The 12,962-nt window shown below is 37.6% G+C and overlaps 1 protein-coding gene and 1 long non-coding RNA gene across 4 annotated transcripts; both read left to right on the forward strand.

The window, feature by feature from the left end:
* Positions 1-419: 419 nt before the first annotated feature.
* LOC114820703 (uncharacterized) lies at positions 420-2,448 on the forward strand. Its single transcript, XR_003768158.2, has 2 exons — positions 420-496; positions 1,244-2,448. It is a non-coding gene; the product is annotated as an uncharacterized lncRNA (long non-coding RNA).
* Positions 2,449-8,973: 6,525 nt separating this feature from the next.
* LOC114820505 (probable potassium transporter 17) lies at positions 8,974-12,915 on the forward strand. Of its 3 annotated transcripts, none has more exons than XM_029091297.2 (8): positions 8,974-9,354; positions 9,677-9,899; positions 10,337-10,579; positions 10,668-10,718; positions 10,879-11,139; positions 11,266-11,318; positions 11,401-11,770; positions 11,884-12,915. In XM_029091297.2, exons 1-8 carry the CDS (start codon positions 9,229-9,231, stop codon positions 12,735-12,737), a joined length of 2,181 nt encoding a protein of 726 aa, XP_028947130.1. In that variant the 5' UTR covers positions 8,974-9,228; the 3' UTR covers positions 12,738-12,915. The 3 variants fall into 3 exon arrangements, with proteins under 3 accessions (XP_028947130.1, XP_028947131.1, XP_028947132.1); XM_029091298.2 differs by having other exon boundaries at positions 9,071-9,354; positions 10,337-10,555; XM_029091299.2 differs by having other exon boundaries at positions 9,082-9,354; positions 10,337-10,537.
* Positions 12,916-12,962: the final 47 nt, after the last annotated feature.

Here is a 12,962-nt window from a genome sequence, read left to right on the forward strand (position 1 = left end):
TTATCTGATCAAAGCACACACAAGCAAAGATGGACTTCAGAATCTTCTTCAGAACTTGGCCGCGTTTTGGGATCCAGCGACTACTGCGAGGAACCGCCACTCCCCTTACTGCAGAAGCAGAAGCAGAAGCAGAAGCAGCCATATTCATCTACTGAGTGGGGTGTGTGATGAGCTGCCAACAGCAAGATGCAGAGGTGGTTTGTGATGAGCTGCCAACAGCAAGATGCAGAGGTTATATAGTGGGGTGTGTTGAAGCCGCGTAGGCATATCCCTTCGAGTTTTAACCGAGTGAGCAACGCGTGTGGTGGCTTAGGTGGTGCTGCTGCTGCTGCTCTTTCTCTCTTTTGTAAGGTTGTATGCAGAGACTCGTTTCTTTCTATAAAAAGCCCTCTTACCCAACAACCCCCACCACCCTTACTCTATTAAGCCCCCAAGGGCCAATTCTCCCACACGCCTATGTCTCAATTATTCTCTACTTTCCCTCTGCTTTGAAAAGGTCAGTGTGTTCTAATTGTAGTTAAATTAACCCAAGTTCTGTACGGCATTCTATTTCACATGTATGCTTGTAACATTTGCCACACAGATGAGGTTTAATTTGGTTTAGTAAGAAAAAAATCTCCACTTCTGTTGGAGATGCGAGTCAATAATATATCAATAAATTTGAATGAGTTACTGATAATTTTGTTGTTGTTGTTGTTGTAATCTTTTTTACTATAAGGTATATATATGTGGAGACGGATTAGTGGCGCCATTTTTTTAATAGAATTTTTAGACACGTTTTATGAGATCTACTCTGTAATATATTTTAACGATACAAACAATCTGTATTTAGACACATGTTTTTATGTGGCCCACTCTGTAATATATATTCTAATGAACCGATGCAGTTCAACCATTACTTATTGTTGGAAAATATTAGTATTTAGGTTTACTTTAATATTTGGTTTTCTAGGCTTAGCCCGTTAGTATTAGGGTTTAGGGTTAGTTTATTATAAATAGAGTGCTTTGTTATTCATTCGAGATATCAAGCTATTCACAATGTAGTCTCTTAGGGTTTTGTAGTCGTTCTGGCATTCTAGTTTGATTAATAATATTCTTATTAATTTGTAGTCTTATTCGTTATGCACTCTGATATTCAACTTGGTATCAGAGCAGGTTTGATCTTTCGGGATTTAATCTGTTCTTCTTGATAGGTATCCATGTTGTTTGTTTGATAATAGTTTTCAGTGTTTGTTTTGAAAAGAAAAAAAATTTGATTATGTTTGCTCGAACGACCCACAAGAATCTGCCCCACTTCCGCTGCATCGTCACCCATCCATCAGCCTTCGTACCAGGTCTGCAACTAGAAACCCAGCACATCTGTTGTTCGTATCCAACACCAGCCGCATCACCACACCGTTTCCTGCACTGCATCCGCACCCTTTGATCGGACCCGCACCACTTGCACCTCCGCACCAGACCCATGAAATCGTCTACCCACCACTGACTGCGCTGCCTTCGCACCGTACCCGCATCCTCGCTGCTGCTTTGATCCGCACTTCATCGCCTCTGCTATCCCATCGCGTCAAGAATCCCATAATTGAGATCCCATACTGCACTTGGATTTGTTTTCTCTGGAGAACACTGCCCAGATAGAAGAAGAGAATAAGGAAACAGAAGCCGAAAAATAGAAGAAGAAAAAATGAAAAAAAAAAGGAAAAGAAAGAAAAAGAAAAACCGTTGTCCAATACAAGAAAAAGTTATATTGTTTGTTGAAGAGGAAAGCATTCGAAAGGTCCCAGGAGAAAGAAAAAAAATTGATGTTGGTTTAGGCCCACACAGGCAGAGAAAAAAAAAAGTTATGGTTAAGTTTGTTTGAAGGCCCACACAGTTGGTGGCGTTGTTCGTTTGTTGCTACAATTGAGATATGAAAATCTCGTCCGTTTAGTGACGGGTTCTTTCCATACTCTCAACTCTAGCCAGTTTGCCAGTCAAGTCAAGTCAAGAATCAAGTCAAGTCAAGTTCGCAAGTTCACCAGTTCGCAAGTCAAGTCAAGTCAAGTTTGCATACCTGCCTGTCTGTCTGTCCGCGTTGCGGAGCCTGCCTGTCTGTCTGTCCGCGTTGCGGTGGAGCCTGCCTGTCTATCTGTCCGCGTTGCGGCGGAGCCTACCTGTCTGTCTGTCAGCCTAACGGAGCGAGTCCGCATCTGCTTGTTTGCAAACCCATGTCGTATACCGCCATGAGTTTGACGGGGGGTGTTGGAAAATATTAGTATTTAGGTTTACTTTAATATTTGGTTTTCTAGGCTTAGCCCGTTAGCATTAGGGTTTAGGGTTAGTTTATTATAAATAGAGTGCTTTGTTATTCATTCGAGATATCAAGCTATTCACAATGTAGTCTCTTAGGGTTTTGTAGCCGTTCCGGCATTCTAGTTTGATTAATAATATTCTTATTAATTTGTAGTCTTATTCGTTATGCACTCTGATATTCAACTCTTATTGGCTCACTTATTTTACAACAAAGGGAGGCGATCTAAATGGCTTATGATGTTTGGAACTGGCTTATATTTTAAGAAAATTCGTACAAATTCTCTTCCAATATTATTTGGTTGTGGTAGATTTCATAATCACGTTGTATAAGAAATTTAAACTTTTCATTTTTTATAAAGCATATATATGAACAGGAAGAGGAGGATGAAAAATGATAAAGTTACACGTGACATTTGATTTTAAGGTAAGTTTTTAATAATTCGAATTACTGAACAGTCTGATTTTATATTCATCACATTATCAATAAACAAAAATATAAAAATTCTTCATTTTGATTTTGATCGTTATTTATTACTAAGTAATCCGAACTATTAAAAACTCGTCGCAATTGACTGATGCATGCTGATGGCGACTTCCGAAGTATTGAATACTAAAATGGTTCAAGTTCACCGCACAAACTTACCAAAGACGAAAAAGAAAAGGACACGGGCAACAGATACATCCATGTCAAAAGGTCAGTCCAAAACCGGTCAAATTTTGCGGGCTGAAATTAGGGCTTGGAATCGTGGCCCACTGGACTGGTAGAAGGGTATTAAAGAAAACTTGATTTTGTCCCTTGCATGGTTACTTGTTAATCACGTGGCACCACCAGCCACCTCTTCCTCACGTCAACTTCTCCTTCCCTACCTCCTCTCTTCTTTTGGTCGCGTCACCAGTAAAGCACTTCTAATCTTCCTCCTCTGCCGCCTCCTTCATGATTTTTCAGAGTTGCTTTCAAAGGACCGCGAAAAACGACAGTACGACTTTGACTGAGGTCATAAAAAAACTACAAGCAAAGCAAGTAAAAGAAAATATTTTAAAAGAGGATTCAAGGTCTACTTGCATGCTTCTCGTAACCTGTAAGTCGGAGTCGGAGTCGGAGACATTTTGGAGAGATTTAACAATTGACGGTGGAATGAAACATACGTTGGAGCATGATCAGTCTGTTCTAAATGCTAATCATTGAGTAACACTTTTCCATGCTGATTGATCTCTAAGCGGAGAGATTTTTTAGTGTGACTGATACACATGGTGATACATCACGTGTTACTATACAAATGGTGAGATATGTGTACTAAAAAGTTAATAACTCAAAAAATAAAAATTTTCACCACTCCTATTAAAACACGTGATGTACCACTTGTGTTCTCGTTACAACTTAAAATTTATCCTCCACATGTAATTATTGCTTTTTTGTCTTTAGTTCTGCATCATGATTTATTTAGAATATTACACAGGTTTGATTATCGTGTGACCGATAATTTATTTTGAATGGTTGATGGGGACGCACTAATCATGATGTGTTATATGATTGCACACCATATCCTATTGGGATTTGGATCATCTCCTGAGCTTAGGAGGTTGAGCCTCCTGAGCAAAGCACACGGATCGTTGGATTTTGATCCAATAACTACAAACATGGGGCTTTCTAAAAGTTTTAATAATTGTAACCGTTAGATCAAAATTCAACGGCCCATGCGATTTGCTCAGGAGGCTTAGCCTCCTAAGCTCAGGAGAGGATCCAAATCCATCCTGATGATGGGAGACTATTGGCTTTACGTTGGTCATGGGTAGTGTTAGGGTCAAGAGACCATCTATTTAAACTAAATTTTGTAAATTATATATCGTGATTGTTGATGATTAATATTTTTTATTGGTGACACATCATGTAACTTATAAATTTGGTTTAAAATTAGTCACCAACATTAACCCGTTGGTTAAAATACAATATGGTTGGCATTTGTGTGATTGTTACTTAGCTATATGTATGCGTTATCGAAGGATGAAGAGAATATATGATAACACATAGTTCCGAACTTCCAAATACGCTACTGGTTTATAGGAAGAAAACAAGAAGCACAAACCAAAATATGGTTTGACCCAACTGATATTTCATTACTCGATCTTGATGTGCTACAGGTTCCAACTTTGCGTGCGTCACTAATTAAACGGCATTTCATGCAATTAGAAATTAGGGTTTTCAATTCCAAATGAGATGCATAAAGGGGGATCCCAAGCCAACAAGTTCTCCACTTTATGAGAGTTTGAAGAAACATAAATCGTACGCAGCTTTTTTCTTGCCTTGCAAAAAGACTATTTTCCACAACTCAAACCCGTATGATAGAGATTTTACCACCTGTAAAACAAGGGTTAAATCATAGAAAATTCTTGCTAGAGAATAAGTTTTTGTAGTATAAAATGGCTCAAGCAAGGTCGATCTCCTCGAAGACTGGTATAAACAATTTACTAGTTTTGGAGTATTTAACTTAGTTAACTCTAAGAACGACACTAATTTGACAAAACTAAATCATACTGTACGTGACTTAAACAAATATCTAAAATGGGAATTGGCTTATGGAAATAGTGATCCAACTAAGCAAAACAAGTAAATGTAGAAACTCAAGATAATATAAATAATTGAAGAAAATTAGATTAACGAGGCACTATAGTTCAACCATTACCAACAACACTCCTATGTAGCTCTTCCAATTGCTCAAATAATCGAAAACACACATGCTTTGAAGGTTGGGTTTTTCCTTGTGTAGTTTTACTTGTGACATTCAAGCTAAAACGCATACCACTACATGCAATTCATCCATGACATTTGGATTAAATATAAACATGAGTGATTCATTAATCTTGGTGAAAATCCTTTTGGTAAACAATGTAATCCCTAAAAGTTTGATATTTACCTTAGGAGAAATTACAATCCTCAATCACAAGAAGAAAAACCAATTTTAACGTGATATTCGTTCAAAATTGCATCGATGACTTTTCTAAGCATCCTAATGATGATCAAACATCAAGACACATAGATAGTTTAATTCAGTGATTGAAAATAGTTATACATATTTGTCTAAATACATAAGAAATTATCTATGAAGAATTAAAAAAAGAGAACAACCATTTTTTACAATAATTATTCCTGGTCTCTCCGATCTTCTCCTTTAAGAGAGGAGCACTTTCTTCTTCTCTTCAAATGCGAAGCTGTGGCACCCCTTCTATTTTCTGCTATCTCGCTCTCTGCAACTCTCCTTTTCTGCTGCTCCCTCTTCTCCCCTTGTTGTCGTCTGTTGCCTTAAACAAAAGGCCCCGAATTTTCAAAGCCACAAAGACCACAAGTGGAATACAAGCCCAATTCCACTTCATAGTGGGCACCCCATGTTCTCCACTCTCTATCCTCCTGCTTTTTATCTTGCTCCAAAGGCAAATGAGTGGAATCCCAACCCAATTTTCTGCCGAGTGTTGATGACAAAGCAAAGCACAAGACAATGATGTTGCCTTTCCTTTCAAGTTGGTCATTAAGAGTATCTTCAAATGAGATGTCAAAATCCTAGGTGAAATGTCATTGTGCATATTTGACATTCAAACCGAAGTGTTATTTGCTGACTGGATTTGAAGGCTTAGTGATTTGATGTCAAATTTGACATCAATGTCAAATTTATTTTTAATTCATTTTAATAGCGGATTCCTTATTCCACTAACATTTCAACCAGTAAAAATTGTATTTCAACATTTTTTTTAATAATTACAATCATTTAAAGTTGTATTTAAATAATAAAATAACATTTGACAATTCAGTTGGAGAATTACAAAATTTGACATAAGACTTCAGATTGCCATATCAGCCATCAATTGTAATTTGACTCTTATAATTTGACATTTCCTTTGGAGATGGTCTAAAAAGGAAGTTGTGTTTTGCGGAGTGGGTGTGGTGTTGAGGGATGAGACATAGCAATTTATAGCAGCAGGAGCTTGGAAGAAGGAGGGTATTGGGCCGGCTCTTCAAGCAAAATTTGAGGCAGTCTTGGAGGGGCTTCAGTTGGTAGGGAGGTTGCAGATTAGACGAGTTATTGTGGAGAGTGACTCCGCGCTCGCTATTGCTGCTATCAACAACTACTCTCACGATTTGTCCGAGTTTGGTTTGCTAGCGGAGGATGTCAGGTTTGTGGCGGAGTTGGTTTCCTTGGTCTAGTTTGTGCATGTGGCAAGAATATGTAACGGGGTTGCCCATAGATTAGCTAAGTTTTCCATTTCAACTGGTAATGATTTTGTATAGTTAGAGGATCCTCCTGATTTCATTTAGGGCCTCCTTAGCCAGGATCTTATGTAATGCGTTGGTTTCATTAATTTATACCCTTTCTTTCAAAAAAAAATAATAATAATAATGAGATGTCCTTAGAAAGCTTGAAACGTCAGCTTCAAAATCTAAGAAGGAAGTTTTCTCAATTTAGGCTTTAATTATGTACTTATCTCTCGTGCAACTCTCAGAGGTCCAAACTGTCCTGTCAGCACGCTGACCTGTATTCGTTCTTAAACTGGGAACAATTTGCTGGGAATTTTGAGCTGAAAACTTGAAATGATAATTAATCTATTGTGAATCAACTCCAACTGGAATGACTTAAAAATTTCACCGTTTGCATGCTTTTCCACCAAACTCGATCATGTTGTTCCTAGAAACACAATATAGCAAAAGTATCACAAATACATAAAACTTCCACTAAACTAGACAAGAAAACAAATATAAAAAGACTAAATATGTAGTATAAATATTGGTTCATCACCGTACATAGCCTTACCCCAAATGAGATGCATAGCATTAGCATATATTTTCCACCACTTCCTTGTAGTCTTCATTGACAAATCAAATAATTCATTCATAGTTATCAAATTTACTGATGCTTCTATAAGCATCTTTATCATCAATATTGACAAATATATGTGGAAAAACTGCCAGAGTGTTCTCCTTCTCTAACTAGTAAAGACAACTGGAAGTTTTTTTCCCAATTTAATCTGTTTTAAAAAATAGTAACAAATTGAATCTCTTTTAGGTTCATGTTAATTATTGAGTTTAGAAGGCAAGGTATCCCACAGAAGTACGGTCCGATGGAAAAATTGGTTGGATTTCCTTTTTTGGAGTTTAAATCCTATTAATTTCATGTTATTATTGATCATACAAGGTATGATCTGCCCACACAAGAATATTGATGGTTGGCTTTTCACACATGATCGGTTGGTCCAGTGACATTCAAAGTTTATATAGTTTGAGGAGGTATAAGTTTAATTCATGCTGCAAAAATGGTATATTTATAGTGAATTTGATAGTAAATTGTGATTCACTGCTTGACTTCGTCCCTAATTGGCTAACTTTACCTAATAAAAAGACCCTACCACCAAAGAAAGGCAGATAGAAATAGAATTATAATCTGGAAAAATACAAATCCATGCCAGGGGTAGAATATAATTCTACATCTAAAAATATGAGCAATAGTAAAATTACAAGTTTATGATGTTTCCCGGAAAAACCACATAAGAATCTAGCGCATAGACAAATTATGGATAGAGAATATCACATACATGTGGTCGTGTTATGTTTTTCTCTTCTATACATATATGATAGTTAGGTAAAATTTTAAAATGTGATTATTGACATTCTAAAAATCTTATTGTGCTACTCGTATTGATGATTTAAAATATCACTATCAATGGAGATATTGATATGCAAATTGTAAAATACTGATGGATATATCGATATCGGCTGTTTTGTATATAAAAAATTCCAAACACGCTCGTATCAGGTATTATCTGGATCATTTTCCTCATCATACAGTTGCTTACATTGTTAGCGGAGATATAGAGATTTCCCCTCCCTAATTTCATACAATTGAATCAGTCTAAATCGAAAGCTCCTTCTTATTCTTCAGCCACTTTTATCTTTTCCTAATTTATCTTTTCCTAATTGAACAAGAGCATGTGTGCGCCTCAGTATACAACGTTATGTAAAACTTTTGTCGATAAATTAAACACAAACTAATATATAAATTTACACGTTTTTATTTTATAAGAAAATTAATGAAAATAATTTGAAAATTTTAAGTTTTAACGATAAAAACATAATAAAAATAAAATGAATAGCACCATAATTGATTTTTAATATAAAAATATTATTTTTCGTTAAAATAAATAACACTAAAAGTTTTTCGTTAAAATTTCTTTATTTTATTGGCAACGAACGAACGATGGTGACAGAATACCCGCCCTTGTCATATGAATCCGTGCGTGAGTGAGATCAGATGTTTTAGTCGTATTGATGTGTGGTGCTGCTGCATTGACAAAACCCGACGTGAAGGCAAAACCAACAATACCATACATGCAGAAGGACTGAAAGGGCCGAGAGATAAGTGGGGGGCCCACCCGCTTAAAGGTCAGCATGGCACGTGTTGCAAATTGGAAGTCACGTGGACGTTGGCAAACTCAAGATTTTATTTTAAAAAATTTTAGCAGAAAGTGTTCGTACTGTTTATTTTAATAAAAATTATATTTTTATATTAGAAAATTAATCTTAATACTTTTTATTTTATTTTTTATTTTATTTTTATAATTAAAATTTAAAAATTTTCAAATTATTTCCATTAATTTTCTTTTAATCCTCCTCCTCACTCTCGTAATCTCATTCGACCACTTTCGTCAATGATTCAATGATTCACATCTTCGCAAAGTTTTCAAGAATTCAATAATTATAAAACTCAAAATTTTCAAACTCTGAGATTGAATGATCCACATCTTTGCAAGAAAAAAGGAAATACAAATTAAAGGGGAATTAGTCCTCCTTCTTCTCCAGCTTGTCGCTCGGACTCCGACTCCGAGTCTTAACAACTCGGGGAGGCTCTGAGCTGAGTTGGGGGCTTGTGTGTCAGTGGTGGTGGTGGTTGTGTTTTAATGGATCAACCACCGCACTCGCCGCCGGCAACTTCGTCTGAGGTTTCTGTTGTCGTCGATTCTGCCACCAATGATCATCGTCTCAATCGCCCTCGCATTGGTAATGGAGATACAGACAACGACAAGGTGGGGAATCGTATGAATATCTGATGTGGGGACGCAGGCAGGCGTTCGCTTTGGTTTTATTTGTATTTTGTGTTTTTGTTGATGGGGTTTTAAATACTTCTTTATTGTTTTAACAAAAATTTGAAAAAGATGATTACTTTATCGACATGCAATGGCTTTCCCCTGTTTTTATTTCATGTGGTTCAAAAGTTTTTTATTTGTTGTATTAGTTGTAAATTCTTCTGCTCAATTGCTTGAAAGATTGTTAATTGTTTTGGTGTTTTAATGTAATGAGTTAATCAGGATTAAGGCGTTGTTAATGACAAAACTTGTTTGATTTCAGGGGAAAAGTAGATGGGGGAATCTGCTAGTTGCCTACAGGACGCTGGGAGTGGTGTTTGGAGGGCTTGTTACATCCCCACTGTATGTATACCCTTCAATGCATCTCAAGTCTCCCACAGAAGCTGACTATTTGGGTATCTACAGCATCATGTTCTGGACTCTCACTCTCATTGGGGTTGTCAAGTATGCCAGCATTGCTCTCAATGCCGACGATCATGGCGAAGGTACACTCAAGCTCACTTTTGTTTCACCTTCGAAGAACTCCTGGTCCTTACATTTATCCGCTGTCTTCAGTTTATTTATGCTTGTTCACTTCTAGTGGATGTGATTACTGTGTTTGAGCATTTTTGTTGTTAAACATTTTGCATTCGTTACTTACATTTGGTATGCGATAGGCAACTGGAAATCACACGCGTATACGAAAACCTGTAAAATCAGCATTGTTAAGCCGTGATCATGAATGGAAGGTGACATCTTGAGACTGCCCCTAAAAGTTAGACCTTGAGTGTCATTATCCTATATTTCCAAGCATTAACGTTTTGCAGCATGTATCGATAAACCTCTTGTTTGTATGTCAAGGTGAAGACGAGACGCAAATGTAAATATGAGGGTTCGCTCACGTAATAACATATTCTGATCTGCGTTCACCGATGGATTGCAGGTGGAACTTTTGCCCTATATTCATTACTTTGCAGGCATATGAATATTGGAATCCTTAATTCAAAGCCTGCAAGTTCAAACTCAAGTCTTTCACGCTCTATCTTGGATGACGGCATAGAAAACCAGAGTGGGCTTGCCAAGTTTTTCAAGAAAAGTGTAGTTGCCAGAAGGATGTTGCTTTTTATTGCCATGTTAGGCACATGTATGGTTATTGGCGATGGTATTCTTACACCTGCAATTTCTGGTATTTCACTGCGCATTCTGTCTTTCGTTTACTTTTGGCAAGATTTATTTACAAATTTTCTTTTACTTCGATACTTCTATATCGCCAGTTTTATCAGCAATGGATGGAGTGAGGGCGCCTTTTCCATCTCTCAGTTCATGTAAGGATGTCACCTTTTATTGCTATGCTAGGCCAATGAGGCCAGTTTTCTGATTAGGAAATTGGAGTGCAATGGTTTAAATGGTATCAGGTTATTACTTCTCCGCTACATTGTTGTATCGCATTTGAATTTCTTTGCTATTCTGGTTTATATGTTGCAGCTCTGGTCGAAGCACTTTCGGCAGGAGTCCTTATCATTCTGTTCTTGTTACAAAAGTTTGGTACATCTCGAGTGAGCTTCCTATTTTCCCCAATTATGGGTACATGGACTTTGGTTACGCCGCTCATGGGAATTTATAGCATCATACGTCATTATCCCGGCATATTTAAGGCTATATCACCACACTTTATCTTCCATTTCTTTCAAAGAAATGGCAAGGAAGGCTGGCTGTTGCTTGGTGGCACTGTCCTTTGCATCACAGGTGACTGTCATATTGATATCAAGATATAGATTATTTAGTATGGAAGATAGACTTGATTACCTTTTGGATCATGTACCTTGCAGTCTTGGAAATAATCATTTAATCGATGTTCCCTGTTTAATTCAGGCTCCGAAGCATTGTTTGCAGATCTTGGTCATTTCAACAGAAGCTCTATTCAGGTTCACCTCCAATAACATCGATATGTCTTTAAGGTTCCATTTCTTTTGTCTCAGTAGGTTTCTGATATATTTTCCTCAACAGATGGCTTTCCTGTTTACAATCTATCCGTCTTTGATTCTGACATATGCGGGGCAGACAGCATACCTGATCAGGAATCCAAATGATCATGATGATGGATTCTATAAGTTTATACCAAAAAGTATCTACTGGCCTATCTTTGTCATATCCACATTGGCTGCGATAGTTGCAAGCCAGTCTCTGATATCAGCCACCTTTTCTGTAATTAAGCAATCTGTAGTGCTTGATTATTTCCCTCGGGTGAAGGTTGTGCACACATCCACTAACAAAGAAGGCGAGGTTTACTCCCCCGAAGTCAACTACATCCTCATGGTTCTCTGCGTTGCTGTCATACTTATATTCGGAGATGGAAAAGAAATTGGAAATGCATTTGGTACGTTAATTTTGAAAGCATTATGTGTTACCGTTGGAAAGTTAACATTTTCGTCAACATCTTATACAGGCATCTTTTATAATTTTCTGACTATTGCCACAACCTTATTTCAGGTGTTGTTGTCAGTCTAGTCATGCTCATCACTACAATATTGCTGACACTGGTAATGATCATAATATGGAGAACACCACCGGTATTGGTTGCTCTTTACTTCTGTGTATTCTTCGTGATGGAAGGTGTTTACGTGAGTGCAGTCTTCACAAAGATCGCGGAAGGTGGATGGATTCCGTTTGCCATATCCTTTATACTCGCCTTCATTATGTTTGGTTGGTTCTATGGGAGACAGAGAAAGCTAGAATATGAGTTGGCTCATAAGATAACCTTAGACAGACTTGAACAGCTATTATCTGATCCCAGTGTTCAAAGGGTTCCCGGATTGTGCTTCTTTTACACCAACATTCAAGACGGGCTCACTCCGATTCTTGGACACTACATTAAAAACATGAAATCCCTTCACCAGGTCACTATGTTCACTACTCTTCGATACCTTTTGGTTCCGAAGGTTTACCCCCATGAGAGGATTGTTATCAGTGAACTCGGCCTGAAAGGAGTTTATGGGTGCGTTATTCAGTATGGCTATGCAGATGCCCTAAACCTCGAAGGAGACGATTTTGTTAGTCAATTAACTAATAGCTTGCAGGCACATATACAGAACACCTCAGGCCGTTTCCCATCTGATCCTTCAGAGGTCCGAGAACAGATATCTAATTTGGAAGCAGCGAGGAGTGCTGGCGTACTTCACGTTCGAGGGAAAACAAGGTTTTATGTTGGAAATAACTGCTGCTGGTTCGATAAAATTATGCTACCATTTTATGAAGTTCTGCACAGCAACTGTCGGTCCTCTCTGCCTGCTCTCGGGGTGCCTCTGCCTCAACGTATCGAGGTTGGAATGCTTTACGAGGCTTGATGGAAGGTTATATTTTGGTTCTCACGAGTAGAATGTTGAAACAAATTAATTTTCTAGATGTGATAGCAGAAGTTTCATGTATAAGATTGAACTTCTGCAAAATTATTATAGACGTAAGTGTAGTTCTTCATCTAATCCCTCCGTTGGGGGAGCGAATCGACAAAATTTGCAAACTTTAGTTATTCGTTTGTACAATCAATCGATAGTTGATGTCGCGTACAGGAT

This window comes from Malus domestica, chromosome 13, assembly GCF_042453785.1.
Source record: "Malus domestica chromosome 13, GDT2T_hap1".
NCBI classification, from domain to species: Eukaryota; Viridiplantae; Streptophyta; class Magnoliopsida; order Rosales; family Rosaceae; genus Malus; species Malus domestica.